The sequence below is a fragment of the Balaenoptera physalus genome (assembly GCF_965194825.1).
Source record: "Balaenoptera physalus genome assembly, chromosome: 13".
Lineage (NCBI taxonomy): Eukaryota > Metazoa > Chordata > Mammalia > Artiodactyla > Balaenopteridae > Balaenoptera > Balaenoptera physalus.
Window position 1 is genome coordinate 62,368,610 of NC_138892.1, and position 27,595 is coordinate 62,396,204.

Genomic DNA, 27,595 nt, shown 5'->3' on the forward strand with positions numbered 1-27,595 from the left:
CTCTTGCACTGTTAGTGGGAACATAAATTGCCAAAGCCACTATGGAGAACAGTATGGAAGTTCCTTAAAAAACTGAAAATAGAATTACCATATGACCCAGCAATCCCACTACTGGGCATATACCCAGAGAAAACCATAATTCAAAAAGACACTTGCACCCCAATGTTCATTGCAGCACTATTTACAATAGCTAGGTCATGGAAGCAACCTAAATGCCCATTGACAGATGAATGGATAAAGAAGATGTGGTACATATATACAATGGAATATTACTCAGCCATAGAAAGAAACGAAATTGGGTCATTTGTAGAGACGTGGATGAATCTAGAGACTGTCATACAGAGTGAAGTAAGTCAGAAAGAGAAGAACAAATATCGTATATTAACGCATATATGTGGAACCTAGAAAAATGGTACAGATGAACCGGTTTTCAGGGCAGAAATTGAGACACAGATGTAGGGAACAAACTTATGGACACCAAGTGGGGAAAGTGGCGGGTGGGGGGGGGGATATGGCGGTGTGATGAATTGGGAGATTGAGATTGACATATATACACTAATATGTATAAAATGGATAACTAATAAGAACCTGTTGTATAAAAAAATAAATAAAATAAAAACCAAACAAACAAAAAAACCCAAAAACCTGTACATGATGTTTATAGCAGTATAGATTCACTGACTGTAGAAACTGTACCACTCTGATGTGGAATGTTGATAGTGGGGAAGGCTATGTGTGTGAGGGGGCAGGGAGTGTATGGGAACTCTGTACATCATGCTCAATTTTGTTGTGAACCTAAAACTGCTCTAAAAATTAAAGTCTAATGTTAAAAAATGATTCAACCAGTTTAGAAAAGTGATATACGTTTACTCATCTGTGTGTGTGTGTGTGTGTGTGAGAGAGAGAGAGAGAGAGAGGAATGGAATTTTCTATGGCTCTGGTTATATACACATAAGATGTGCCTGGCTGGGCTGGCTGTATATTTCCTCTTGATGCGGAAATATTTTAGGAACCCACGAGTCAGAATGGGTAAAGAAACTGTGGTTTATTCATACAATGGTACAGTACTCAGCCATAAAAAAGAATGAACTACCAATATTCACAACCATCTGGATGAATCTCAAAAACGTTTTGCTGACTGAAAAAACTACACACACACAAATATATACATATATATTTATAAATATGTAAGTAAATGCTGTGTGATTCCATTCATATAAAATTCTAAAATAAATTAATTCAAGGTGGAAAAATCAAAACAGTGATTGCTTTAGGCAGTGGGCTTAAAGGGAAAGGGCACAGAGGAATTTTCTGGAGGAATGGAAGTGTTCTATGTCTTGATATTGTGTGGATACAGAAGTGAGCAAATTTGTCAAAATTAATTGAACACCACACTTAAGATCTGTGCATTTCACTGTATATAAACTATACCTCAATAAACACAAAAATTTTTAAGAGAAAGAATATTTCATGTTTCAAGTTTCTAAAGTAGAAATGGGAAAGAAAAAAGTAAATCAGGAATGGAATCTAGATTAGCCAAATCAAAAGTTTCTGCCACAGGGTCCAAACTTTTCCAGCCATCTTGAATGTTCTTCTGGGCCTATCAGAAAAATTCAAGCTATTTTCTGGAAGTGGCTGAGGGAAGGGCAGAGGAAAATCGGAAGGAAGCTAAATGTATCAGATCCACCCTGAGGTCTCCTTTGCAATGTTAGTTCCACAGACTTGTGCCAGAGTATCAATGATCTGTTACTAATTCCAGCCCTAGGTTTAAAGTAAGATTATAAAGGATTAACAAATGGAAGTAGCCGTTGAATGCCAAGAAATCTCAGAGGAGACAGTTGGAGGCATGTTTGCTCTCTAGGACATTCAGATGGTTTTGAGATGAATTTTTTGGGGGTAGGAATTACTCCAAATCATCCTGAATTGGTGGGGAGAATTACCCAGTACATTCATAATTAACCAATATTTCCCCTTTACTGAAATAAAGGGAGTTTAACCAGAAGGCAGATGTAGTAAGACATCATCCCATAAGGTGCATCTTTTCTAATCACTCATGTTATTTAAGTCAGATACTTCGTGTATCTTATTAAAATGTTGGAGAATTTTCACCCAACTATACTTTTTTTTTTAATGACACAGTATAGAGAGGTGAACCCTGCAGAGGTGAGGAGGTGAAAACAAGAAGCTCAAAGAGGAGGCAGACATAAGAAGGGAGGCAAGGATGTGAGGGAGGCAGTGGAGAGAGAAAGAAACCAGTCCACTGGTAACTCTTCTTGGGCACTTTCTTGGTCTCCCCTGGAGCCCTGGCTTGGCTCTCTTCAACCTCTGTTCCTACTGAGGACTGAGGACATATGACGAGGGAGGCTCTGGCCCCTTGTCCTCTTCCCCATGCTCTTTTTGGCTGCTCATCCCAGGCATGCTCCACACTAGCCCTGGGGTTCAGCTTGTTCTCTCCCCATCCTCACATCTTCTCTAAAACACTTCTCACCTCCTGCATCACTCTTGCTTCAGAGCATTAAAATGCCTCACTCACAAGATACCAATTGCTCCTCCTCCTCCAACTAGTTTCCCCACATCAATTAGGAAAGCCAAAGGTTGTCCCCTTCATCCAACTATGCCTTCAGTCCCAGCCCAATGATGCACTTATCAGTGACTTATACTTTCAAGTGCACCTACCTACCCAATACCAGTACGCACAGGGCGAGTCAAAAAGAAATGAACATTTCCAAAAATGTATTACTCAGTAACTAGGTTTTATAAGAAGAGGTACCAAAATCAGCTGAAGGGAAAAATCAGAGTTGTTTTTTTTTTTCTATAACTGTACAAACACTCAATTTCTGTCCCTCAAGGCACATGACACGCCTCAATTCTGTAGGCTAATAATTGCATCAATTAATCCCAGACCCTTTGTTGAATATTACTTTTGATAGTTGAAATGGCAGCCACAATGTTTCCCTTCATCTCCTCCAGGCTATGAGGAAGAGGTGGGAAAAACACGAGGTTCTTGACTTATACCCCCTAGAAGTCACATGGAGTGACATCTGGGAACTAGGGGCTGTAGTTCCAGAGGTCAATACTTTGAACCAAGCATCTCACTGAGCACCGTGGAAGGTGTTCTTTCCATGACCTCTGGACCCCACGATCAACTTAAGGTAGAGCCCCATCCTGCTGGAAGACGGAGTTGTCAGAAACTACCTGCAGCTGTGAATAAAGCCACACAGGTATCATATCCAGATATGCGACCCCATCACTGTGCTCTCTGCCAGAAATGGGTGGACTCTGTGTGTGAAAATTGAGAAATACAAGGGAAGCTCTACTGTTTAGTGCATACTACATGTTTATAAACAGCATGGTTACTAAGTAATACAATTTTGAAAGTTTCAATACTTTCTGAACCACTCTGTATATCATAGAAGGCTGCACTTTCCACTCCAACTTTTGGTGCTGAGACAGGCTGGGACCTGGGACCTGGGACTCTTTGCTGCAGTGCTTGCACCTGGACAAACATCTCCTTGAACAACAAAATACAAAGAAACTTATAAGGGACTAAAAATAACTGTATATGTGCCGTTGGGGCAAATTATGGACAACAAGATACAAAAAGACCAAACAAACCCAACTGCCACTTCTGAAGAGCTGGGAGCAAAAACAGGGTACTGCGCATGCCCCCTGCATACAACACCACCAAAGGGGTGGCCAAATCACCTAAGCCACCCCTCCAGCCCGACCCCTGGACATTCCCCTACCCTCACTCCATATAAGGAACCAGCTCGCTCCTGAGCTAGCAAGGAAACATGTTACTTGTCCCCGCTGCTGCAGTAGGGGTCCCAATAAAGCCTTGCCTGAATTTCTTGTCTGACCTCTGATCAATTTCTATTGATTAAGGAGGTTAAGAACCCTGGTCGGTGACAGTGCTACTGTCTCCATCCTTTACATGTGTGGTTGCATGTGTTTCTCTTTCAATGGCTGCTCCCCAGGGACAAGACTGGGTCTGTGGGATTCCCTCTGAACAGCATCAGCCTGCTCTGGGGCTTGCAGGGTTAGGCACTTAGTCTTAAGCTTTTCACGGAATGTGACAATGGTCTATTCCTCATTCTCATCTGCCAGCTCCATCCAGGGAGGCAGAAAGACAAGGCAAATCCTCTTGAGGCAGACTTTCCATGGGCTCAGGCTTCAGGGGATCCCTCCTGCCTTCCTCCATGCTGGGAAAAATGCAAGGAGTATGGTTTAATCCCTGGGCCCTAGAACAAAGGCCTTCCTCATTCCATGGCCATGAGAGACAACACCAGCCTGGATGGAGGCTCTCCCAGCAGAGAGTAGAGGCTGGGTTCAGCAGCCTGCTGAGGAGGAGGCTGGCTGTTGCCGGAGTTACTCATGCAGCTTTGCTTCAGTTTCTCTCACATAGTTGCCTGGATTATCACTCTTTGTTTTAATCTTATTATGAAGGTCTGGCTTCCCCACCTTTCTCCTCTGGGAAAATATAACTCCCCTGTGCTCCACCATGGGACATGATTCAGGATCACTGGGAAGATTTCATCTGAGAAGTCAATTCTCTAACCATCCAGTGGGTCCCCACTGCCTATGAACACAACCCTCTCCTGGGCGCTAAAACAGGGGAAGAGGGCAGAGTACTGCATTCCAGAGGAGAGAAGAAGTACAGCTTAGTCCAGGGAGGCAGTCTAAAAATGGGTTAGGGAACACGGCACACTTCCCACACCCAGACAAAGAAAGATAGAGAAAATCAAGGGCAAATGAACCACTTGCCCTTGACCTTTTAAGGGTAGTGGGACTTGGAAAGAGTGGGCAGAAATGGATCAGCTACAGGGTCCCTTCTCCCTGACTCCCCCTCCACTCTCTCAGGAGCCCTCATCATCTCTCATGAGCCCTCTCAGTGGACATGACTCAGGGTCAGGGTCCCTGGAATTGGTTCCTAGAACATCATTCCCTGGCAGGTGGTGATGGGAACTTTTGGGGGGGAAAAAAGTATATATATATATATATATATATATGAATGACTTATACATCTACCAATAGGAGAAATACTTGTGTCAGGAAATGAAACAAACATGATACTTTACATTACTCATGCCATCTGGTGCACATGCCAAATTTCACACTGGATAATATGTTGAAGTTAAATCATCCTCTGATAGGCTAAATGGTTGAATGTGAGGTTCCTGCTGCAATTGAATTATATATTTCATTGGAGGATGAGTCTTCTCCCACTCTGGAAAAGATATACAATTAGTACTAAAAGAGGACCTGATCTGATCACCTGTGCTGTTTGACAGAAGCCTGTCCCCATGTGCACAGCCCAGAGGACAGATAAGGACCTGGAAGAGGGTTACATCAGAGAACCTGACTCCACAGGAGGGAGAGGGCAGCCTGCCAGGCTCCCTCCTAGGACTTGGATGCTGCCTTCCTCTGACCACCGCTTCCTTCCAGCCCCTTGAGCAAGGAGCTGATGCTGGAGAAGAACTCTTCCCTGCCTGCTGCTCTGAGTGCCAGCAAGCTTGCAAATCACACTTCTGATCTCGTGCCTCTGCATGGCCTCCAGGAGCAAGGACAAACTTCTACCTGTGGCTTCTGGCCTTACTAATGTGGCACAAACCTGCAACACTGGTTGCATTTTCTCCCCACCCCTCCCAGACACGTACAGGCTGTCCCTGTGTTCTGTTCTTGAAGCTTCTTGTGGGTCCCTGAACACACCAAGCTTCTTCATACTTCCATTATAATGATGATATTAGCTCATCTTCACTGAGAACTTATGCACAGACACTGTGCTAAGACTTTTACGTGAATTATTTCACGTTATCCTCACAACACTGTGAGATAGGTACTATTTTCATCCCCCAGTTTACAGCTCTAAAAATGAGTAATTTGCATAAAGACCACGGGAGCCTGTGAGCCTGAGCTCTCTGTCTCCAGAGCCCTTACTCTTAACCAGGGGTTGGCACATTTTTCTTTAAAGGGCCATCTAATAAATCTTTTAAGCTTTGCCAGTCATACACTCTTCTGTTGCAACCATTACTCAACTCTGCCATTGCAATGTGAAAGCAGACACAGACATGGAACACTGACATAGACACAGGACATTGAACAAATGCATGTTGCTCCAAACTGACTTGCCAACCCTTCCTCCCCTCCTGGCCTCATCCATGCCAAGTCTAAAGAATCTATCCCAAGAGAGTAGCTCAGAACACCATGCCATGGAAAGGAAAGCTTCTTTCTCAGAATTGGGTGGAATCACATTTCTTGGTAGAGCATTGTGCAACCAGGGTGGAGGAAGGGGAGCTGCTTCCATTGCCTTGAGAAGGTATCTCTTTCCTGCCAGATGCTGAGTTAGCACTCCTTTGGGTAGGGAATGTCCTGCTCTCCTGGATGCTGTGCCTCCATAATACTGGAGAGATTGAATTGCTTATAAAATCAACACAAGAGCTTTTCTCAGGCTCATCTCAATATGGGAGTTTGTCTTTCCTCCCTTGGTTGTCAATTAACCAGATATTCTCATAAATCACCATGCCTACAATTGCTCTCAACATTCCTCTTAGTACTTAATGTATGGACTAAGAAATGAATCTCTTTCCCCCTAAACCAAACACCATGCTCACTTGACAGCCTTCCCACCCTCTAAGAATGTGTGTGGGGATTTGAGATTTCAAGCACTGAGATTAGAAATACAAATTTGGAATTTACTTGTGACATCATCACACTTATAAAGGCACATTTTTATGATTCACTGCTTCTATATGCCCCTCAACTTTCTGTGCACGCCACATTAAGATATATAATTCTTGATTCTTAAGAAATGTCAGAATCTATGGGCATCAAAATGCAATGAATTCCCTTAATGATTTTTGTCCTTCTCATTTTAGCTTCTGTAAATTAAGCTCTAAGTTAACATTCCAAAAAACCAGAGAAAAAGGTGTCTATGAATTTCATTTGGTTAAAAAAAAATGTACAGGGTCATCAGCTCATTGGGAAAACAAACACTAGGGAGGGAGGTGCAGGCATGGGTTGAAATCACAAGAAGCCAGATCTCTGGGCAGGGTGGGCTTGGGTGATCTCTTATCCTATCATGAAACTGCCAATTCCACATAGGATAGAGTTGCCCTTATGCTGTAAAAACTCAGCTCCTTTGTCTCTCTTGCCTTTCAAAGGAGGGTCATGTCCCCAAAGTAGCCCCCATTCCCAGGCCAGGCCACCAGAAAAGCAGCCAGGAGCTCCAGAAGGACAGGTTCAAACATGGTGGGAAAACACCACAAGCCACTTCTTGCTCAGGCCACAGGGCAAATGCCTATTAGCTCTCAGAGGCAGTCCAACTTGATGGGAAGGGTGGTGCTCGTGGAAGAGAAAAACTGTGTGGGAAAGGGGCACACAGAACAGTGTCTGAGTAAGCAGAAGGAGGGGACAATTATCACAGATCAACTCCTTGTCTCCTTTGTTTGAGAACATGACTAACTCATGACTTCAGTGAATTTACATCCAGACTTATTGTGTTGTGATCAAGTAAAGGCTAGAAGCCAGGAGAATTTCTCCACGACTAAAGGATGCCAAGAAGCAACATTCACACTTCATACCTTTCTAGTGCCTGGGGGTGATGTCACTATTTGTAAAGCCCAGCCTTCCCAACCTGCAGGCTCACCTTCCGGCACTGAGCCCAGCCCATTTTCTCCATATATAAGCCACTGCTGGCAACCTCGTCTCACCAGTCTGCTCCTCTCAGCTCTACCCTCCACCTCTCACGCCCTCCTCAGCCTCTTCGACTTCAGGAACCATGACTTCCAAATCCACCGTGAAGAGCCAAAGCAGCAGCCGCCGTGTCTTCAGTGCCGGCTCAGCCAGAGTCCCTGGGGTCAGCCGCTCTGGCTTCAGCAGCGTGCCCGTGTCCCGCTCCAGGTGCAGTGGTGGGCTCACTGGAGTGGGTGGAGGAGCTGGCTTTGGCAGCCGCAGCCTCTATGGCGTGGGGGGCTCCAAGAGGATCTCCCTCGGAGAGGTCGGCTGTGGCTACCGTGGTGGATATGGCGGCAGCGCTGGAGGCGGCTATGGCGTTGGAGGTGGAGCTGGGAGTGGATTTGGTTTTGGCAGTGGAGCTAGTGGTGGTTATGGGCTCGGTGGTGGAGCTGGCTTTGGTATTGGCTATTTGGGCCCTGGCTTCCCCATCTGTCCCCCTGGAGGCATCCAAGAGGTCACCATCAACCAGAGTCTCCTGACTCCCCTCAACCTGCAAATTGACCCCACCATCCAGCGAATCAAGACTGAGGAGCGGGAACAGATCAAGACCCTCAACAACAGGTTCGCCTCCTTCATCGACAAGGTGAGCCGGGAGCACCTGCCCTCCACTGGGATTTCAGAGTCCCCAGTGGAGTGACGCAACCAACGTCCTACCAGGGGGAGCCTCGGCAGAGAGGGAGGAGGGGACTCGGGCCAGCTGTCCACTGGGATGCAGGATAGGCTCCATGTGGACCACAGGCAGAAGGTGATGGAAATCATTTACAGCTACTGATCCCTTGAATGTCTTCATTCCTGCCTGGGAAGCATTCTCCACTCTTGATAACCCTCAAGCAAAGGAAAGGAACTGAGAGAATGGAATGAGTTAGCTTGATCTTCTGAAGGGTCTAAGAAATTAAAAAGGGAATTACAGTGGAAACTGCACTTGAGCCTTAGTTGGGGTGGTGGCGGGGAAGGAAAGAAGACAAAAACCCAAAGGAAATGTCAGGAAAAAAAGACTCAGAAACACGTATATGTGCATAAAAATACTTAACTTGTAGAACCAGATCATGAGCATTAAGGGAGCTTGTTTTAGAGGGACTCATGCACTAGATGGGAAAGAAGGTTAAATCCAATCATCAATAGGGTTGGAATTTAACCATTAGATTCTAAACATTTGACATCCCTTTAGCTGAGATACACTCTATAAAATAACTCTGTGCAATATACGAGAGAAATACTATTTTAAAGTACATTTGTGATTGTGCTTATCAAGAGGAAGAAAAGAAATGTTGAAAGTCACTGACTGACAGGCTCCGTAATGGAGAAGAGGAACTGTCTGCTAGCTCCCTGGGGCAACGTGGCCAGTGAGATCTGTGTGGTGTGAAGGCAAACAGTCAGGGGCGCAGCACCGTCAGCCTGAGCCGCTGTGCACGCTCTGGAGTAGCCCAGCACCACGGGGACCACCAGACCTGCTTGGGCACAGTCAACCCACCTCTCTTTCTGCCTTCCTGCCTTCCTACCTTCCTTCCTTCCTTCCTTCCTTCTTTCCTTTGTTGCACAGATAACCATCTTGTCTTCCTCCAGGTCCGATTCCTGGAGCAGCAAAACAAGGTCCTGGAAACCAAGTGGGCCCTGCTGCAGGAGCAGGGCACCAACACCGTGAGTCACAACCTGGAGCCTTTGTTCGAGCAGTACATCTACAATCTCAGGAGACAGCTGGACAGCCTTGTCACGGAGAGAAGCCGCCTGGACTCCGAGTTCAGGGGGATGCAGGACACGGTAGAGGACTTCAAGAAGAAGTGAGTTACAGGAGAGAAAAGGGCTCAGTTTCCTGAAGCCCACGCTTCAAGTCTATTAGATGACCAGGTCCAAATGAGGGCATGGTTCTTAGTAAAACATGTCCATGGAAATGAAACCACAATTCTTGCCTAAACACAAACCCCGAAGAACAAAAGGGCCATACAGGTGGATGGGGAGAGTAAAGATGTAAACAATTGAGGGACCACAGAATTCGTCTTTTAGGCTTACTGGCAGGAAAGCTCCATTTGGATATATCCATTGTGGGAAGTTGGGATCCCAGGCTGCCTTTTCTGTATAACCTTCACCACTGACTCAATTAGGTTTTACCCTTTCTAATTCCAGATATGAAGATGAAATCAACAGGCGCATGTCAGCAGAGAATGAATTTGTGAATCTGAAGAAGGTGAGATGAGTAAGATCAGGGGTTCATGTTTCTTTGCCGAAGGAGAGGACTCTGGGAAAAGAATAATCAGGGAGATTAAAGGAGGAGCAGACTGGGAAGGAGGGCTCGGCTCATCTGATCCCAAGTTGTTGGCTTCTTCCCCAGGATGTGGACACTGCTTACATGAATAAGGTTGAACTAGAAACCAAGGCAGACGCTCTCATAGATGAGATCAACTTCCTCAGAGCCCTCTATGAAGCAGTAAGCATCTTTCCACACTCTGTTTTATTGACTCTAAAGAGATTTGCAAAAATGGAAAATCTTAGGCTTGGGTGCCTCTGTAAATGTCATGGGAAAAGGGGATCTGACGATCTCTTGTTGTGCAGGAACTGGCTCAGATGCAAACCCACATCTCAGACACGTCTGTGGTCCTCTCCATGGACAACAACCGCACCCTGGACCTGGACAGCATCATCGCTGAAGTCAAAGCGCAATATGAGGTGATCGCTTGCAGGAGCCGGGAAGAGGCTGAGTGCTGGTACAAGTGCAAGGTGAGCAGTGAGGGGGAAGCTGGAGAAGAATCCCTGTGCCTCCCCGCTGGAGACCAGCAAGGCTTCCCGAGACTCCACTCAGGAAATCTCCATCTAGGAAGCGGGGGTCCTCTCAATGGACGTGTACCCTGAACCAACAGAGTAGATCTTTACAGTATTTATGTCCACGTCTAGTAAGTCAAAGAACCTAAATGTAGGACAAAAGCTACCGTAGATAAAGACCAAGGGATCTTTGCTTTAGCTTCACCCCAATGCTGGTTCTCAGAAACACTACAGAGGATGTTCTGGTCCTGAAGAGAACCAGGCAGTCAGTGGTCCTACCAAGGATGGTGTGTGATGGGTGTACAGTGTCCATGACCTTGTAACACCAATTTTCTTAAAACGCCTTGTGGACAAACCATTCGTTTCGATTTGTGAAAACCTTGATTAGTGTCCTGTGAAGCCCATGGACACCACCCTCTCTCCCTCTGGTTTACAGTACGAGGAGCTGCAGTTGACGGCGGGCAGACACGGGGACGACCTGCGCAACACCAAGCAGGAGATCACTGAGATCAACCGCATGATCCAGAGGCTGCGATCTGAGATCGACCACGTCAAGAAGCAGGTATGGTGGGGACCATGGAGGAGAAAAGCATCCTTTCCTTCCTAGGCCACCAGGGATCATCTACCACCATGTAGGGAATTCCTGGGCACTGAGGGAACAGCAGGGAGAGGAGGACATGTACTTCCTCCCTTAGTGAGTTCCCACAGGTTAGAGAGATGGATCCCAACCCAAGAGCAGGAAACAATTGCATGACAGGACCAATCCCAACTGGTCAGCGGTACAAAGATACAGTCTTGAGGCACTGAAATGAGATTCCATAAGAGGAATGATTGGTTTGGGAATGCAAGACACAAGTTGGCAAAGAGAAGGTCAGGCCAGAAAGTGTGAGGAAGATTGCTGCAAATATGCTCAGATTCGATGTGAAAAAGAAGCTGAGAAAAGACACAGGACAAATGAGGGCTTTCCAAACATGTGAAGTGGAAGGAAGGCAAGGTCGCAACAGTTTAAAGTGAAATCATCTCCTCACTGTGGGTGTCTGTGGTTCTGTGTGAGTTCGTGTGCATCCACATGAACTTACCCAAACTGTCCACATTCAGAAGAAGCCAGTGGGTCCATTTCTTCCAATGTCCCCTGGTCTTGGGTCTGCTGTAGTATCTTCCAGCAGTCACCACCTCCATCCTCTTTAGGGTGGTTAACACAGAAGTGCATAGGGAGCTCCTAGACTAGTTCAGGTTTGCAGAATGGAAAAAGACTGGACAAAAAGAATCAAACGTCCTCTTCCATGGAATCTGGGCTCTAGAGCTCTTCCTCACTGGGAAAGAAGAACCATGCTTCGTCTCCTCAGGAGTCCAGATTGCAGGTTCATCTGCCCATCTTCCCCTCTAGTGCGCCAACCTGCAATCCGCCATCGCCGATGCTGAGCAGCGTGGGGAGCTGGCCCTCAGGGACGCCAAGAACAAGCTGGCCGAGCTGGAGAACGCCCTGCAGAAGGCCAAGCAGGATATGGCGCAGCTAGTGAAGGACTACCAGGAGCTCATGAATGTCAAGCTGTCTCTGGACGTGGAGATCGCCACCTACAGGAAGCTGCTGGAAGGCGAGGAGTGCAGGTGAGTAACTCACACAACCTCCTCAAACATCTGGGTCCATGTCCAAGGTGTCCAGCCAGTGAGCACCAGTGGAAGGCGCTCTAGTCGTGGCCATAATGCCACTCCCAGAAAAGCACTTAGAAGGCACGTTCCCCATGGGCTCTCCTCACGCCCAAGCTTCCCACGCTGGTCCAGCTCTGGCTCTGAGGTCTCATGATGGTTGTGTCTCCTCTCTCCTAGGCTGAATGGGGAAGGCGTTGGACAAGTCAACATCTGTAAGTACCTTCACTTGCCTCCCTCCCTTGCCCTTGTGCCCTTCTGACTGGACTCTGTGTGGCAGAGTGAGCTCACCATGTCTTGTCATGGCCTTGTCCCCTTGCCTCTCCAGCCGTGGTACAGTCCACCGTCTCCAGTGGCTATGGCGGTGCCGGCGGTGTCAGCGGCGGCTTAGGCCTGGGCGGAGGCAGTGGCTACTCCTACAGCAGTGGTCACGGCATTGGAGGTGGCTTCAGTTCCGGCAGTGGCAGAGCCACAGGGGGTGGCCTCAGCTCCTCCGGGGGCAGCAGTTCCGCCATCAAATACACCACCACCTCCTCCTCCAGCAGGAAGGGCTACAGGCATTGAACACCTGCCATGGGCTCGGGGTCCCACAGTGTCTCAGGCTCCCTCTCCAGCTTCACTGCCCTTTCCTCCAGTTGCTTCCTCTCTCCTGCTTCTTTCTTCTCTTACTCCTTGAGTTCGAACTGAAGTTGCTGAGTGCCCTCATGTCCTGTCCGCCAACACCTGCCGCATCTGAGCTTCCATTGCTCACCATCGGAAGGTCACTGTCTGGGTCCTACTCCAGAACAGGGCAATGCCCCTAGCTTTCCACTGGCCCAGTATGTCCCATCTCACAGGTGTTGTGTTCCTCCCTTGCAGTGATCATGAAAGCACAAGTGACTAGTTCTATGATGTACGGGGGTCTCTATCTCTGTGATGCTTCCTCTGCTCTTTGCTCACTTGGATTGCTAAATAAAGCAGATTTATACTATAATGCGTGGTTTCATATTGCCTTGCTTTGTTACCAATGGTTCTTGCGGTTTTCACTGGGCAAATGCCTTTTCAGGAATGAAGCGTACTCCCAATCCCCATGTGCTTCACCCCCCTCCTTTAGAGATCTTCGACAAACAGCCACTTAGCATCCGGATGCTCAGGAGTCCTCCGAGAACAGTTTGGCAAGTGAAGCGGGAGGGAGCAGGTTCATCATCATAGTAAAGTCTGTTTTCACTGCCCTGACCAGGTGCCAGCAGATTCGTTTCTCTGACGTAGTCTCTAACACTCTACCTCCTCCTGCCCCAGTTGACACCCATATTCCCCAGAGGATCATATTACAGTCCAAGTAGATCAGAAGGACATTGACTAGAGAGTAAGATATTTGATTTATCCTTAGACAGGCCTCATGACCAAGAAACTTGCCTGGCAACGTGTATCAGGAGTAATTTAAATGTACATACTTCTGAACTGAAATTATGCTTCGAGCAATGTGTGCTGAGGAAATAGTACAAATGCAGGAAGTTGTACTTCATGGTTGTCAATCCCAGTAATCCTTTCAACAGGGAAAAATTGGAAACACTGGGCAAATTCAGGATCCAAGGACTCAGACACAAAGCACAGGTGGTGATGTTTTGAAGTGTGGAGGCAAAGTAAGAATGGAAATGCCTTCTTCCTTAGCACATAATCCTCTCACAGAGCCTCAAAGAAGTAGAGCCCTTGCTGCTCCAAAGAGATAGTCCTGCATCCTCTCTCAGCTGTGCCCTGGCTTCCTTTGACTTCTACAAATGGGTAATGGAAAACTCAGGATACAGTGCAAGTTTGGTCTGTCAACATCTTCCTGAGGGCCAGTCACTTTTGCCAGTCTCTGTTCTGTCCATGTTCCTAATCCCAGGTTTTTTCTCTGGAGAATTCTGCCTTATACCATTAGGAATGAAAGTTCCCTTGTTAGGAATCCAGGAGAAATGACTGAGTCTAGGAATGGGGTGGAATATATACATAAGATGATCCTGCAGCATCTTTCAGTGCCAAGAAGTAACGAAATAATCAGAAAGACCCTGTAAGAGCTCCTGATAGACAAATTGGAACAACTTGAGCCATAAATAAATAGATAGACAAATAAATAATGTACTGGATTATAACCCAAATTATGAAATAATTATTCATGGTCCCCACTGACGTGAATAAGGGATTGACTAAATTGATCAATAAGGGATGACTGACAACTCTTAGGCAGAAGAATTTCATTTAGTTACATAGCTGCTCCCCAATCAAGGAAGGAATGAAGAACTGCTCCCCCCTAAGGGTGGCCTGTGCACAATGACTTCCTTGCAAAGAGCACAGACTAAAAATGGGGGAAAAGAGTAACTTTACCGTCAAGAAATCAATCAAACACTTCCTCAGCCAGGTGATCAAGGGTAACACCGACAGTAGTAAGTCTGGTTCATAGCAAGTATCCTGGATATGATGTGATGAGAAGGGCACACGTCATCTCTGTGGTCTTCCTCCCAAACACCATAACTCCAGTCGATTCATGAGGCAACATCAGACAAAGCCCAATTATGGACATCTGCAGAACACCTGGGCAGAGTTCCCCAAAACTTTCAAGGTCATTAAGACAAGGAAAACCTGACAAACCGTGTTAGCCAAGAAGGAGACACAATGACTAAATGGAAAGTGGTACCATGGATGATACCCTAGAACAGAAAAAAGAATATTGGGCAAAAGGTAAGGAAATCCAAATGAAGTATAGACTAGTTAATAGTAATATATTTATATTGTTTCCTTCATTGTGAGAAATATAACTAAAGTGAGGTATTAATAATAGGGGGAATGAATGTGTATTGTATACAGACCTGTTTGGACTATCTTCACAATTTTTTGTAAATCTACAACTATTCTGAAATTAAAAGTTTATTACGAAAAACACTTAAAGTGTGGGGCTCAAAGTAACATCTGTATTTTTCACTAAACGAATTTTGTACACAAAATTATGAAACAAGTAAGGGAGAGAAAGAGACAGAATCACAAAGGAACACAAAGACGGTTGCAGGGCCAGAGATACAGAGAAATCACTGAAGAACTAATGCTACAACAATAAGGTTCATCATCTCAAGCTGGCGTTAACTCTAGTAAACTGTCTTTCTTTTACGTTGTGTACTTTCTTCATTTTTTGGTGTTGAACATGTGTCATTTCAAAAGAGAAAGTGTGTTCCCCACGATGTCCTCATTGTATGACATCTGAGATTAAAGGCGGTTACCCTTTTTGGTACTAAGGAAGGAAAGATTCAGTCTCTAGGTTAAGCTCCCTGAGATTAAACCATTCCGATTGATTTCCTTTGCCCACTGAGGACTGAATAAGAGGAAACGTATTTCTTTCGCAAGAGCAAAGACGTGTTTTTGAGTCAAGGAAGGACTCGGCAGTACTGACGGTCCTTAGATACTGGATTTGACTCCTAAGGAGGCTAGCCAATTGCCTCCTCCCGTATGGAGTCCATGTACCTGGAAAATATAGGACATACATTTTAAAAATAACAACCTCCAATAGAAAAACATTTTCCAGTTAGAGGCTGTATCCAAAGTTCACCTTACCTGAATCCTCTGTGATTCAGAATGATCACTTGTGAGCCATACCACGTGGATTCTAGCTGCATGGGCTAGAATGGCCAGTACAGCCCAGTGCATGGGATCCCAGCTCACGGTGGGGGCATGGGGTGCAGAAGAGCCAGAGGAGGGAGCGTTTCTACAGGTGCTGAGAGCAGGCTGCTCTTCTCTGCGCTGCTCCGTGCTCCCAGAGTCATCCCTACAGAATCCCTTGCTAGCTAATTCTTCATTGTACTTGGCCTTGAGAAAAGCTGACAGTAGATCCCAGGATGGGAGGAGAAAGGGCTTGAGGAGTTCTTCTCGAACAGCAGCTGGATTCCTTTAACCATGAGTTTTGCTGGGCAGTGCCTTCTCCTCAATGCTCTTACTTCCTGGACTCCAGGGGTGTCCCTTTAGCACTAGAAAGTGAGTGGCAGAGGAAAACCATCCTCTTGAGGTCTCGGAGGCCGGTCCACTCAGATGTGCCATTTTCCCCAACACTCTTACTGTCCCCAACCTCCTCATGCACCTATAGAACCCCCTTCTTTAACCCCACTGCCATCTGTATCTGTCCTCGCTCCCTTAAGAAACTCCTCTCCATCAAATGTAGTAATGGAAGACCTTTCCTTCCTGCTTCTGTTTGAAACTGCAAGGCTAGAATTTATCTGGATTCTTATGAAGGTTTTCCTTCATCCCGCGTTTCTATCTCTCCATTCCTCTTGCCTAATCTGAGTTTCTTCATAGCACTTGCAGGGTGTAGCCACAAAGAAATCAGAAACTGGATTTAATAGCCCTCTTTTTCGTAATAATATTGGTACTGTTAGATTGACACTATCATAGGTTTGTTTTAGGATAAAGCAAATAAGTAATATGTCATTCAGAGCTCAGCTTTTCAGAGTGAGTAAAAGAAATACAGGTAGAAAATCATCCTGTATTCTATTTGAATTGGAAATATCAGTATCAACTTCTGATTTGAGTACTTGTCAATTATATTTTTACATTTTTCTTAGCTCTATCCATTGAAAAGTCAAAAAATAACTTTCTTTATTACATTTGGAAATTGCTGGTCTCCCAACCCACTATTCTAAAATTGCAAAATAAAGAGAAAGAAGCACTTCTTCTGCCTTTCCTGTATCAATTAAATACATATTAGGTTACCTACAAAGGAAACCATGACAATGCCTTCCTTACAGATGACTGCCAGGTGATAAATGCAGAGGCAGGATGTTAAATTAATAAGTTACCAGTTTGCAACCCCTCATGAAATAGTCAATCTGAGAATTGATCAATGAATATTAAAATATTAGATGACAAATTTATTGGACACTTTTTAATGGAGGGTTAAGGCTGGAACTATGGATATACCTGGATCAGTCTTAACATCACTAAATTGAACAACTTGTATTATATGCCTCATGATCTGATGCAATACGGGGCACACAGCACCAGCTGGGACATAATCTTGCCTGAAACAATGGAACTAAATCTAATCAACTCTAATATAACTAGTAACGAGGAAAAACCGGCATTAGAAGTTACGTGGCACCAAAAGAAACAACGAGCCAAATCCAGAATGTAGCCGTTCTAGAGAAAAGAACAATTTCTCCACAAATCAGTGGTATATAAAAGAAAACAATGGAATCTCTTACAGAATGAAAGAAGCTTAAGAGGACCACCAGTCCAATGCAATATGTGAATCTAGTTAGGATGTTGCTTCAAGCAAACCAGCATAAAAAGACATCTTTGAGATAATCAGAGAAGTATGAACATAAATGAGTATTAGGTTTCATTAAGAAGTGACTGTTGCTCATGATCGATATAAAACTGTTGTACAGTTAGATTTAAAAGTCCTTCTCAAGAACTTAGACATGCATGCAAATATTGACAAGTGAAATGACTTCATGTCTTAATCTCCTTGAAGATACATCCACTAAAGTAGAAGATTTCAATATGAGAAGTAGTGGAATTCGATGAGACAAGCTGAGAAATATGGATAAGTGTTTAATCTGGGGGATTGGTACATGGTGGTTTACATACTATTCTCTTTCATTGTATCTGTTGGGCTTTCAATGCTGCAAACTGTGATTAAGCAATAAAGGAGGTTCTTCCACTGAGGAGAGCACAAATACATTTTGGGATTAAATTTCTGATGATGGTAAATATGATGGCTTGTAGAAAACTTTCAGGTGACTCTTATCATGGCTCAGGGAAGGGAGAGGCCCTGAGCACAATGATGTCTTCATTGAAGCCAATCGTTTCCATGCAGCGCGAGAAAGGAAAATTAATATTTTGAATTTCAATTATTGCTTAATAGTTTAAATGCTATATGTATTTTAAATATAAATATATGAATGGGAGACTTCTGAATGTAGCCTAATGGAGGAAAGGGAGGCATTTCCCCTTCTCAGATATTATCTTAAAAGAAACAAGGAGAACAAGAAACGTAAAAGTAATCTCCACCCTCAACCCCCAAAAGGAAAACATCGTAAAGTCCTTCAGTCAAAAAAAAAAAAACAGAAAACTCTTCTCACAGAAAGAAAGAAATCAAACACAGTAGTTGGGAAACTGAGAGAGAAGATGCCCTCAGGGCAGATCTCAGAAAATCCAGTGAAGAACACTCTTGAGAACAAACAAATCAAAACTAAACAATGTGGTGACCACAGAGGCACAGCACACAAAGCTAACCCTGAGGTTTTCCTACTGCCAGGCACTGCTGACTCATGTAACTCCTACTGTGTGAATGTGAAGAACACATCCTCAGGTGCAAATCCAAGAATCGCTGGTTTGCAACAGTCGGAAGTGGGTGTGTGTGTTCCAGGGAGGACCCATTTGCCATGAAGTTTCAAGACCCAGTGAAGGCAGGGTTGAGTAAGGGATCAGAGGCAAGGCCTATTGGCAACAGGTTGTCGGGGAAGCAAAGAAGACGGAGACTGAACTGCGAGCCACGCCGCAGCCATCTTCCTTGGCTTCGTCTAATTAAAATTAAAAGAATTATTCACACAGCCTGTGCCATAATGAGAATTCCTGTTAGCCTGGTTGCAGCCTGGCCCCTCCTCCCAGAATACTGTCTGCAAAAGACAGGTCCAGAAGGAGCTCGCCTCTTTCAAAGATGAGCCCTCGTTAGAAAGGAACCATTCCAGGCCCCACGAAGGACACTTTACATTGAAAGAGAAAAACAAGAGGCACTTAGAAAACACTCAACAGAAAAAAGTGACAAACATTATTACCGAAAGGCAATGAAATAAACAGCACGGTGAAATAAGAGAACAAAGGGGCAATAGAGTGAGAAATAAAAGATGATAATATTAGTTGATAGAGCTCAGAAAAGGAGCAGAGAAGAAAGATAAAGCCACAATAGAAAGGAAGGCCAAGCTGAAAGCAGCATAAGACGTTGCTGATGCACAGCAATGGACCACAGGTAAAGGTGGAGAAAACAGCCTGTAGGAAATAGCATGAGAATCGAGTGAAAACATAGATATGGGAGACAAAGTACATACAGCGTGAGTGCAACTGCAAAAGGGAATATATATGTGTGTTTCATATATATCTGTATGTATATATTCAATGTATATGCTCGCATGCATCACACATGCCCCAGGAAAAACACAGAAACATATCGAAGTGACGTGACTACAAGGATACACAGGGAAGTGGCAACACTGCTTTGTCTTCCTAGACAGGAGTGGGGAATGATCTTGAGCATGTAATTGTTTCCTTAACCATGTATTACTTGTTTAATTTTTCAGTTAATAAGTAGGTGTGTAAATATCAATATTCAGTATATAAATAGGCATTCTATGACATCTGTATCTGTAATGTTTAAATAGCTAGCTTATTAAGCTTCTAGTTTGAACTGTCAGTTTACAGGATACACAAAGGACACGAGATCATGCTAAGTAAGATAACATGACTATGCAAAGGCACAGGACAAATAACCTGTTTTTAATTTTTTTTCACAAATAGACTGCAAGTGGTAAAGCGGAGGGGGATTTAATGAATTAAATGATTTTACAGACATACTACTTTAAAGACATATCACCGAAATACAAAATGTATGGAACTTATTAGGATCCTGATTTGGACAACCAAAACTTAAAATATAAATAACACAAACGGATTTAGTTCAAGATTGAAGAGACACTCCTTAATGTTAATGAATGCATAAATATTAAGGATATATAAATGGTATTTGGTTATGTATTTAAAGAGTACCTCATTTACAAAATAAATGTTGAATTATATACTAAAGAAATGATATGATCTGTGGGATTTGCTTTTGAATATTTTAAGATTGATAGGGAATTGGGTGGGAGTATAGAAGAAATAAGGCTGACCATGAGTTAATAATTTGTATAAAATCCAGTGACAGATATACAGAGGCCCATTATATTGTAAATCTACGTATCTAGCTGTGGGAAATTTGTAATGAAAGCAAAAATAAGTCATGTTTAACTTCTGCAATCAGTGAAAACGCTACTAATTATAGGTAAGGGATAAGCAATAGGTTATTTTGACCTCCAGTATTTCTGCCTTGTGGGTGAAACACCAGGCGAGAGGAGCCTCAGTGCATTTCATACACGAGCGTAACATGGAGAACCTTTGTGTGAGTCAGTGACTAACTCCCAGCTAAGTGAATTCACACTAGTCTTATTGTACTGAGAGCACTCAAAGCTGGAAGGCAGGAGAACTTTTCCCTGACTAAAGGAAACCTCAAATGCGATCTTCAGATTTCATAACTTTTCTAATAAAGCCCATGTGATCTCACTGTTGGTAAAGCCCAGCCTTCCCAACCTGCAGGCTCACCTTCCGGCACTGAGCCCAGCCCATTTTCTCCATATATAAGCCACTGCTGGCAACCTCGTCTCACCAGTCTGCTCCTCTCAGCTCTACCCTCCACCTCTCACGCCCTCCTCAGCCTCTTCGACTTCAGGAACCATGACTTCCAAATCCACCGTGAAGAGCCAAAGCAGCAGCCGCCGTGTCTTCAGTGCCGGCTCAGCCAGAGTCCCTGGGGTCAGCCGCTCTGGCTTCAGCAGCGTGCCCGTGTCCCACACCAGGGGCAGTGGTGGGCTCACTGGAGTGGGTGGAGGAGCTGGCTTTGGCAGCCGCAGCCTCTATGGCGTGGGGGGCTCCAAGAGGATCTCCCTCGGAGAGGTCGGCTGTGGCTACCGTGGTGGATATGGCGGCAGCGCTGGAGGCGGCTATGGCGTTGGAGGTGGAGCTGGGAGTGGATTTGGTTTTGGCAGTGGAGCTAGTGGTGGTTATGGGCTCGGTGGTGGAGCTGGCTTTGGTATTGGCTATTTGGGCCCTGGCTTCCCCATCTGTCCCCCTGGAGGCATCCAAGAGGTCACCATCAACCAGAGTCTCCTGACTCCCCTCAACCTGCAAATTGACCCCACCATCCAGCGAATCAAGACTGAGGAGCGGGAACAGATCAAGACCCTCAACAACAGGTTCGCCTCCTTCATCGACAAGGTGAGCCGGGAGCACCTGCCCTCCACTGGGATTTCAGAGTCCCCAGTGGAGTGACGCAACCAACGTCCTACCAGGGGGAGCCTCGGCAGAGAGGGAGGAGGGGACTCGGGCCAGCTGTCCACTGGGATGCAGGATAGGCTCCATGTGGACCACAGGCAGAAGGTGATGGAAATCATTTACAGCTACTGATCCCTTGAATGTCTTCATTCCTGCCTGGGAAGCATTCTCCACTCTTGATAACCCTCAAGCAAAGGAAAGGAACTGAGAGAATGGAATGAGTTAGCTTGATCTTCTGAAGGGTCTAAGAAATTAAAAAGGGAATTACAGTGGAAACTGCACTTGAGCCTTAGTTGGGGTGGTGGCGGGGAAGGAAAGAAGACAAAAACCCAAAGGAAATGTCAGGAAAAAAAGACTCAGAAACACGTATATGTGCATAAAAATACTTAACTTGTAGAACCAGATCATGAGCATTAAGGGAGCTTGTTTTAGAGGGACTCATGCACTAGATGGGAAAGAAGGTTAAATCCAATCATCAATAGGGTTGGAATTTAACCATTAGATTCTAAACATTTGACATCCCTTTAGCTGAGATACACTCTATAAAATAACTCTGTGCAATATACGAGAGAAATACTATTTTAAAGTACATTTGTGATTGTGCTTATCAAGAGGAAGAAAAGAAATGTTGAAAGTCACTGACTGACAGGCTCCGTAATGGAGAAGAGGGACTGTCTGCTAGCTCCCTGGGGCAACGTGGCCAGTGAGATCTGTGTGGTGTGAAGGCAAACAGTCAGGGGCGCAGCACCGTCAGCCTGAGCCGCTGTGCACGCTCTGGAGTAGCCCAGCACCACGGGGACCACCAGACCTGCTTGGGCACAGTCAACCCACCTCTCTTTCTGCCTTCCTGCCTTCCTACCTTCCTTCCTTCCTTCCTTCCTTCTTTCCTTTGTTGCACAGATAACCATCTTGTCTTCCTCCAGGTCCGATTCCTGGAGCAGCAAAACAAGGTCCTGGAAACCAAGTGGGCCCTGCTGCAGGAGCAGGGCACCAACACCGTGAGTCACAACCTGGAGCCTTTGTTCGAGCAGTACATCTACAATCTCAGGAGACAGCTGGACAGCCTTGTCACGGAGAGAAGCCGCCTGGACTCCGAGTTCAGGGGGATGCAGGACACGGTAGAGGACTTCAAGAAGAAGTGAGTTACAGGAGAGAAAAGGGCTCAGTTTCCTGAAGCCCACGCTTCAAGTCTATTAGATGACCAGGTCCAAATGAGGGCATGGTTCTTAGTAAAACATGTCCATGGAAATGAAACCACAATTCTTGCCTAAACACAAACCCCGAAGAACAAAAGGGCCATACAGGTGGATGGGGAGAGTAAAGATGTAAACAATTGAGGGACCACAGAATTCGTCTTTTAGGCTTACTGGCAGGAAAGCTCCATTTGGATATATCCATTGTGGGAAGTTGGGATCCCAGGCTGCCTTTTCTGTATAACCTTCACCACTGACTCAATTAGGTTTTACCCTTTCTAATTCCAGATATGAAGATGAAATCAACAGGCGCATGTCAGCAGAGCATGAATTTGTGAATCTGAAGAAGGTGAGATGAGTAAGATCAGGGGTTCATGTTTCTTTGCCGAAGGAGAGGACTCTGGGAAAAGAATAATCGGGGAGATTAAAGGAGGAGCAGACTGGGAAGGAGGGCTCGGCTCATCTGATCCCAAGTTGTTGGCTTCTTCCCCAGGATGTGGACACTGCTTACATGAATAAGGTTGAACTAGAAACCAAGGCAGACGCTCTCATAGATGAGATCAACTTCCTCAGAGCCCTCTATGAAGCAGTAAGCATCTTTCCACACTCTGTTTTATTGACTCTAAAGAGATTTGCAAAAATGGAAAATCTTAGGCTTGGGTGCCTCTGTAAATGTCATGGGAAAAGGGGATCTGACGATCTCTTGTTGTGCAGGAACTGGCTCAGATGCAAACCCACATCTCAGACACGTCTGTGGTCCTCTCCATGGACAACAACCGCACCCTGGACCTGGACAGCATCATCGCTGAAGTCAAAGCGCAATATGAGGTGATCGCTTGCAGGAGCCGGGAAGAGGCTGAGTGCTGGTACAAGTGCAAGGTGAGCAGTGAGGGGGAAGCTGGAGAAGAATCCCTGTGCCTCCCCGCTGGAGACCAGCAAGGCTTCCCGAGACTTCACTCAGGAAATCTCCATCTAGGAAGCGGGGGTCCTCTCAATGGACGTGTACCCTGAACCAACAGAGTAGATCTTTATAGTATTTATGTCCACGTCTAGTAAGTCAAAGAACCTAAATGTAGGACAAAAGCTACCGTAGATAAAGACCAAGGGATCTTTGCTTTAGCTTCACCCCAATGCTGGTTCTCAGAAACACTACAGAGGATGTTCTGGTCCTGAAGAGAACCAGGCAGTCAGTGGTCCTACCAAGGATGGTGTGTGATGGGTGTACAGTGTCCATGACCTTGTAACACCAATTTTCTTAAAACGCCTTGTGGACAAACCATTCGTTTCGATTTGTGAAAACCTTGATTAGTGTCCTGTGAAGCCCATGGACACCACCCTCTCTCCCTCTGGCTTACAGTACGAGGAGCTGCAGTTGACGGCGGGCAGACACGGGGACGACCTGCGCAACACCAAGCAGGAGATCACTGAGATCAACCGCATGATCCAGAGGCTGCGATCTGAGATCGACCACGTCAAGAAGCAGGTATGGTGGGGACCATGGAGGAGAAAAGCATCCTTTCCTTCCTAGGCCACCAGGGATCATCTACCACCATGTAGGGAATTCCTGGGCACTGAGGGAACAGCAGGGAGAGGAGGACATGTACTTCCTCCCTTAGTGAGTTCCCACAGGTTAGAGAGATGGATCCCAACCCAAGAGCAGGAAACAATTGCATGACAGGACCAATCCCAACTGGTCAGCGGTACAAAGATACAGTCTTGAGGCACTGAAATGAGATTCCATAAGAGGAATGATTGGTTTGGGAATGCAAGACACAAGTTGGCAAAGAGAAGGTCAGGCCAGAAAGTGTGAGGAAGATTGCTGCAAATATGCTCAGATTCGATGTGAAAAAGAAGCTGAGAAAAGACACAGGACAAATGAGGGCTTTCCAAACATGTGAAGTGGAAGGAAGGCAAGGTCGCAACAGTTTAAAGTGAAATCATCTCCTCACTGTGGGTGTCTGTGGTTCTGTGTGAGTTCGTGTGCATCCACATGAACTTACCCAAACTGTCCACATTCAGAAGAAGCCAGTGGGTCCATTACTTCCAATGTCCCCTGGTCTTGGGTCTGCTGTAGTATCTTCCAGCAGTCACCACCTCCATCCTCTTTAGGGTGGTTAACACAGAAGTGCATAGGGAGCTCCTAGACTAGTTCAGGTTTGCAGAATGGAAAAAGACTGGACAAAAAGAATCAAACGTCCTTTTCCATGGAATCTGGGCTCTAGAGCTCTTCCTCACTGGGAAAGAAGAACCATGCTTCGTCTCCTCAGGAGTCCAGATTGCAGGTTCATCTGCCCATCTTCCCCTCTAGTGCGCCAACCTGCAATCCGCCATCGCCGATGCTGAGCAGCGTGGGGAGCTGGCCCTCAGGGACGCCAAGAACAAGCTGGCCGAGCTGGAGAACGCCCTGCAGAAGGCCAAGCAGGATATGGCGCAGCTAGTGAAGGACTACCAGGAGCTCATGAATGTCAAGCTGTCTCTGGACGTGGAGATCGCCACCTACAGGAAGCTGCTGGAAGGCGAAGAGTGCAGGTGAGTAACTCACACAACCTCCTCAAACATCTGGGTCCATGTCCAAGGTGTCCAGCCAGTGAGCACCAGTGGAAGGCGCTCTAGTCGTGGCCATAATGCCACTCCCAGAAAAGCACTTAGAAGGCACGTTCCCCATGGGCTCTCCTCACGCCCAAGCTTCCCACGCTGGTCCAGCTCTGGCTCTGAGGTCTCATGATGGTTGTGTCTCCTCTCTCCTAGGCTGAATGGGGAAGGCGTTGGACAAGTCAACATCTGTAAGTACCTTCACTTGCCTCCCTCCCTTGCCCTTGTGCCCTTCTGACTGGACTCTGTGTGGCAGAGTGAGCTCACCATGTCTTGTCATGGCCTTGTCCCCTTGCCTCTCCAGCCGTGGTACAGTCCACCGTCTCCAGTGGCTATGGCGGTGCCGGCGGTGTCAGCGGCGGCTTAGGCCTGGGCGGAGGCAGTGGCTACTCCTACAGCAGTGGTCACGGCATTGGAGGTGGCTTCAGTTCCGGCAGTGGCAGAGCCACAGGGGGTGGCCTCAGCTCCTCCGGGGGCAGCAGTTCCGCCATCAAATACACCACCACCTCCTCCTCCAGCAGGAAGGGCTACAGGCATTGAACACCTGCCATGGGCTCGGGGTCCCACAGTGTCTCAGGCTCCCTCTCCAGCTTCACTGCCCTTTCCTCCAGTTGCTTCCTCTCTCCTGCTTCTTTCTTCTCTTACTCCTTGAGTTCGAACTGAAGTTGCTGAGTGCCCTCATGTCCTGTCCGCCAACACCTGCCGCATCTGAGCTTCCATTGCTCACCATCGGAAGGTCACTGTCTGGGTCCTACTCCAGAACAGGGCAATGCCGCTAGCTTTCCACTGACCCAGTATGTCCCATCTCACAGGTGTTGTGTTCCTTCCTTGCAGTGATCATGAAAGCACCAGTGACTAGTTCTATGATGTACGGGGGTCTCTATCCCTGTGATGCTTCCTCTGCTCTTTGCTCACTTGGATTGCTAAATAAAGCAGATTTATACTATAATGCGTGGTTTCATATTGCCTTGCTTTGTTACCAATGGTTCTTGCGGTTTTCACTGGGCAAATGCCTTTTCAGGAATGAAGCGTACTCCCAATCCCCATGTGCTTCACCCCCCTCCTTTAGAGATCTTCGACAAACAGCCACTTAGCATCCGGATGCTCAGGAGTCCTCCGAGAACAGTTTGGCAAGTGAAGCAGGAGGGAGCAGGTTCATCATCATAGTAAAGTCTGTTTTCACTGCCCTGACCAGGTGCCAACAGATTCGTTTCTCTGACTTGGTCTCTAACACTCTACCTCCTCCTGCCCCAGTTGACACCCATATTCCCCAGAGGATCATATTGCAGTCCAAGTAGATCAGAAGGACATTGACTAGAGAGTAAGATATTTGATTTATCCTTAGACAGGCCTCATGACCAAGAAACTTGTCTGGCAACGTGTATCAGGAGTAATTTAAATGTACATACTTCTGAACTGAAATTATGCTTCGAGCAATGTGTGCTGAGGAAATAGTACAAATGCAGGAAGTTGTACTTCATGGTTGTCAATCCCAGTAATCCTTTCAACAGGGAAAAATTGGAAACACTGGGCAAATTCAGGATCCAAGGACTCAGACACAAAGCACAGGTGGTGATGTTTTGAAGTGTGGAGGCAAAGTAAGAATGGAAATGCCTTCTTCCTTACCACATAATCCTCTCACAGAGCCTCAAAGAAGTAGAGCCCTTGCTGCTCCAAAGAGATAGCCCTGCATCCTCTCTCAGCTGTGCCCTGGCTTCCTTTGACTTCTACAAATGGGTAATGGAAAACTCAGGATACAGTGCAAGTTTGGTCTGTCAACATCTTCCTGAGGGCCAGTCACTTTTGCCAGTCTCTGTTCTGTCCATGTTCCTAATCCCAGGTTTTTTCTCTGGAGAATTCTGCCTTATACCATTAGGAATGAAAGTTCCCTTGTTAGGAATCCAGGAGAAATGACTGAGTCTAGGAATGGGGTGGAATATATACATAAGATGATCCTGCAGCATCTTTCAGTGCCAAGAAGTAAAGAAATAATCAGAAAGACCCTGTAAGAGCTCCTGATAGACAAATTGGAACAACTTGAGCCATAAATAAATAGATAGACAAATAAATAATGTACTGGATTATAACCCAAATTATGAAATAATTATTCATGGTCCCCACTGACGTGAATAAGGGATTGACTAAATTGATCAATAAGGGATGACTGACAACTCTTAGGCAGAAGAATTTCATTTAGTTACATAGCTGCTCCCCAATCAAGGAAGGAGTGAAGAACTGCTCCCCCCTAAGGGTGGGCTGTGCACAATGACTTCCTTGCAAAGAGCACAGACTAAAAATGGGGGAAAAGAGTAACTTTACCGTCAAGAAATCAATCAAACACTTCCGCAGCCAGGTGATCAAGGGTAACACCGACAGTAGTAAGTCTGGTTCATAGCAAGTATCCTGGATATGATGTGATGAGAAGGGCACACGTCATCTCTGTGGTCTTCCTCCCAAACACCATAACTCCAGTCGATTCATGAGGCAACATCAGCCAAAGCCCAATTGTGGACATCTACAGAACACCTGGGCAGAGTTCCCCAAAACTTTCAAGGTCATTAAGACAAGGAAAACCTGACAAACCGTGTTAG

At 45.9% G+C, this 27,595-nt stretch overlaps 2 protein-coding genes across 2 annotated transcripts; both read left to right on the forward strand.

Moving 5' to 3' along the window:
* Positions 1-7,690: 7,690 nt before the first annotated feature.
* Positions 7,691-13,108, forward strand: LOC309641149 (keratin, type II cytoskeletal 6A-like). Its single transcript, XM_082420892.1, has 9 exons — positions 7,691-8,317; positions 9,298-9,512; positions 9,856-9,916; positions 10,061-10,156; positions 10,282-10,446; positions 10,925-11,050; positions 11,876-12,096; positions 12,316-12,350; positions 12,464-13,108. The coding sequence occupies exons 1-9, from the start codon at positions 7,778-7,780 to the stop codon at positions 12,697-12,699; spliced, it is 1,695 nt and encodes a 564-aa protein (XP_082277018.1). The 5' UTR covers positions 7,691-7,777; the 3' UTR covers positions 12,700-13,108.
* A 7,424-nt stretch (positions 13,109-20,532) lies between these two features.
* On the forward strand, positions 20,533-25,953 carry LOC309641152 (keratin, type II cytoskeletal 6A-like). Its single transcript, XM_082420895.1, has 9 exons — positions 20,533-21,162; positions 22,143-22,357; positions 22,701-22,761; positions 22,906-23,001; positions 23,127-23,291; positions 23,770-23,895; positions 24,721-24,941; positions 25,161-25,195; positions 25,309-25,953. The coding sequence occupies exons 1-9, from the start codon at positions 20,623-20,625 to the stop codon at positions 25,542-25,544; spliced, it is 1,695 nt and encodes a 564-aa protein (XP_082277021.1). The 5' UTR covers positions 20,533-20,622; the 3' UTR covers positions 25,545-25,953.
* The last annotated feature ends 1,642 nt before the right edge of the window (positions 25,954-27,595 follow it).

What these genes read in the sequence shown, in the direction of transcription:
- LOC309641149 (XM_082420892.1), top strand. Translation starts at nt 7,778, where the DNA reads ATGACTTCCAAATCCACCGTGAAGAGCCAAAGCAGCAGCCGCCGTGTC. An exon ending in TCAGAGCCCTCTATGAAGCA is followed by an intron (nt 10,157 to 10,281) that starts GTAAGCATCTTT and finishes CTTGTTGTGCAG; the next exon opens with GAACTGGCTCAGATGCAAAC. An exon ending in CTGGAAGGCGAGGAGTGCAG is followed by an intron (nt 12,097 to 12,315) that starts GTGAGTAACTCA and finishes CCTCTCTCCTAG; the next exon opens with GCTGAATGGGGAAGGCGTTG.
- LOC309641152 (XM_082420895.1), top strand. Translation starts at nt 20,623, where the DNA reads ATGACTTCCAAATCCACCGTGAAGAGCCAAAGCAGCAGCCGCCGTGTC. An exon ending in TCGCCTCCTTCATCGACAAG is followed by an intron (nt 21,163 to 22,142) that starts GTGAGCCGGGAG and finishes GTCTTCCTCCAG; the next exon opens with GTCCGATTCCTGGAGCAGCA. An exon ending in CGTTGGACAAGTCAACATCT is followed by an intron (nt 25,196 to 25,308) that starts GTAAGTACCTTC and finishes TTGCCTCTCCAG; the next exon opens with CCGTGGTACAGTCCACCGTC.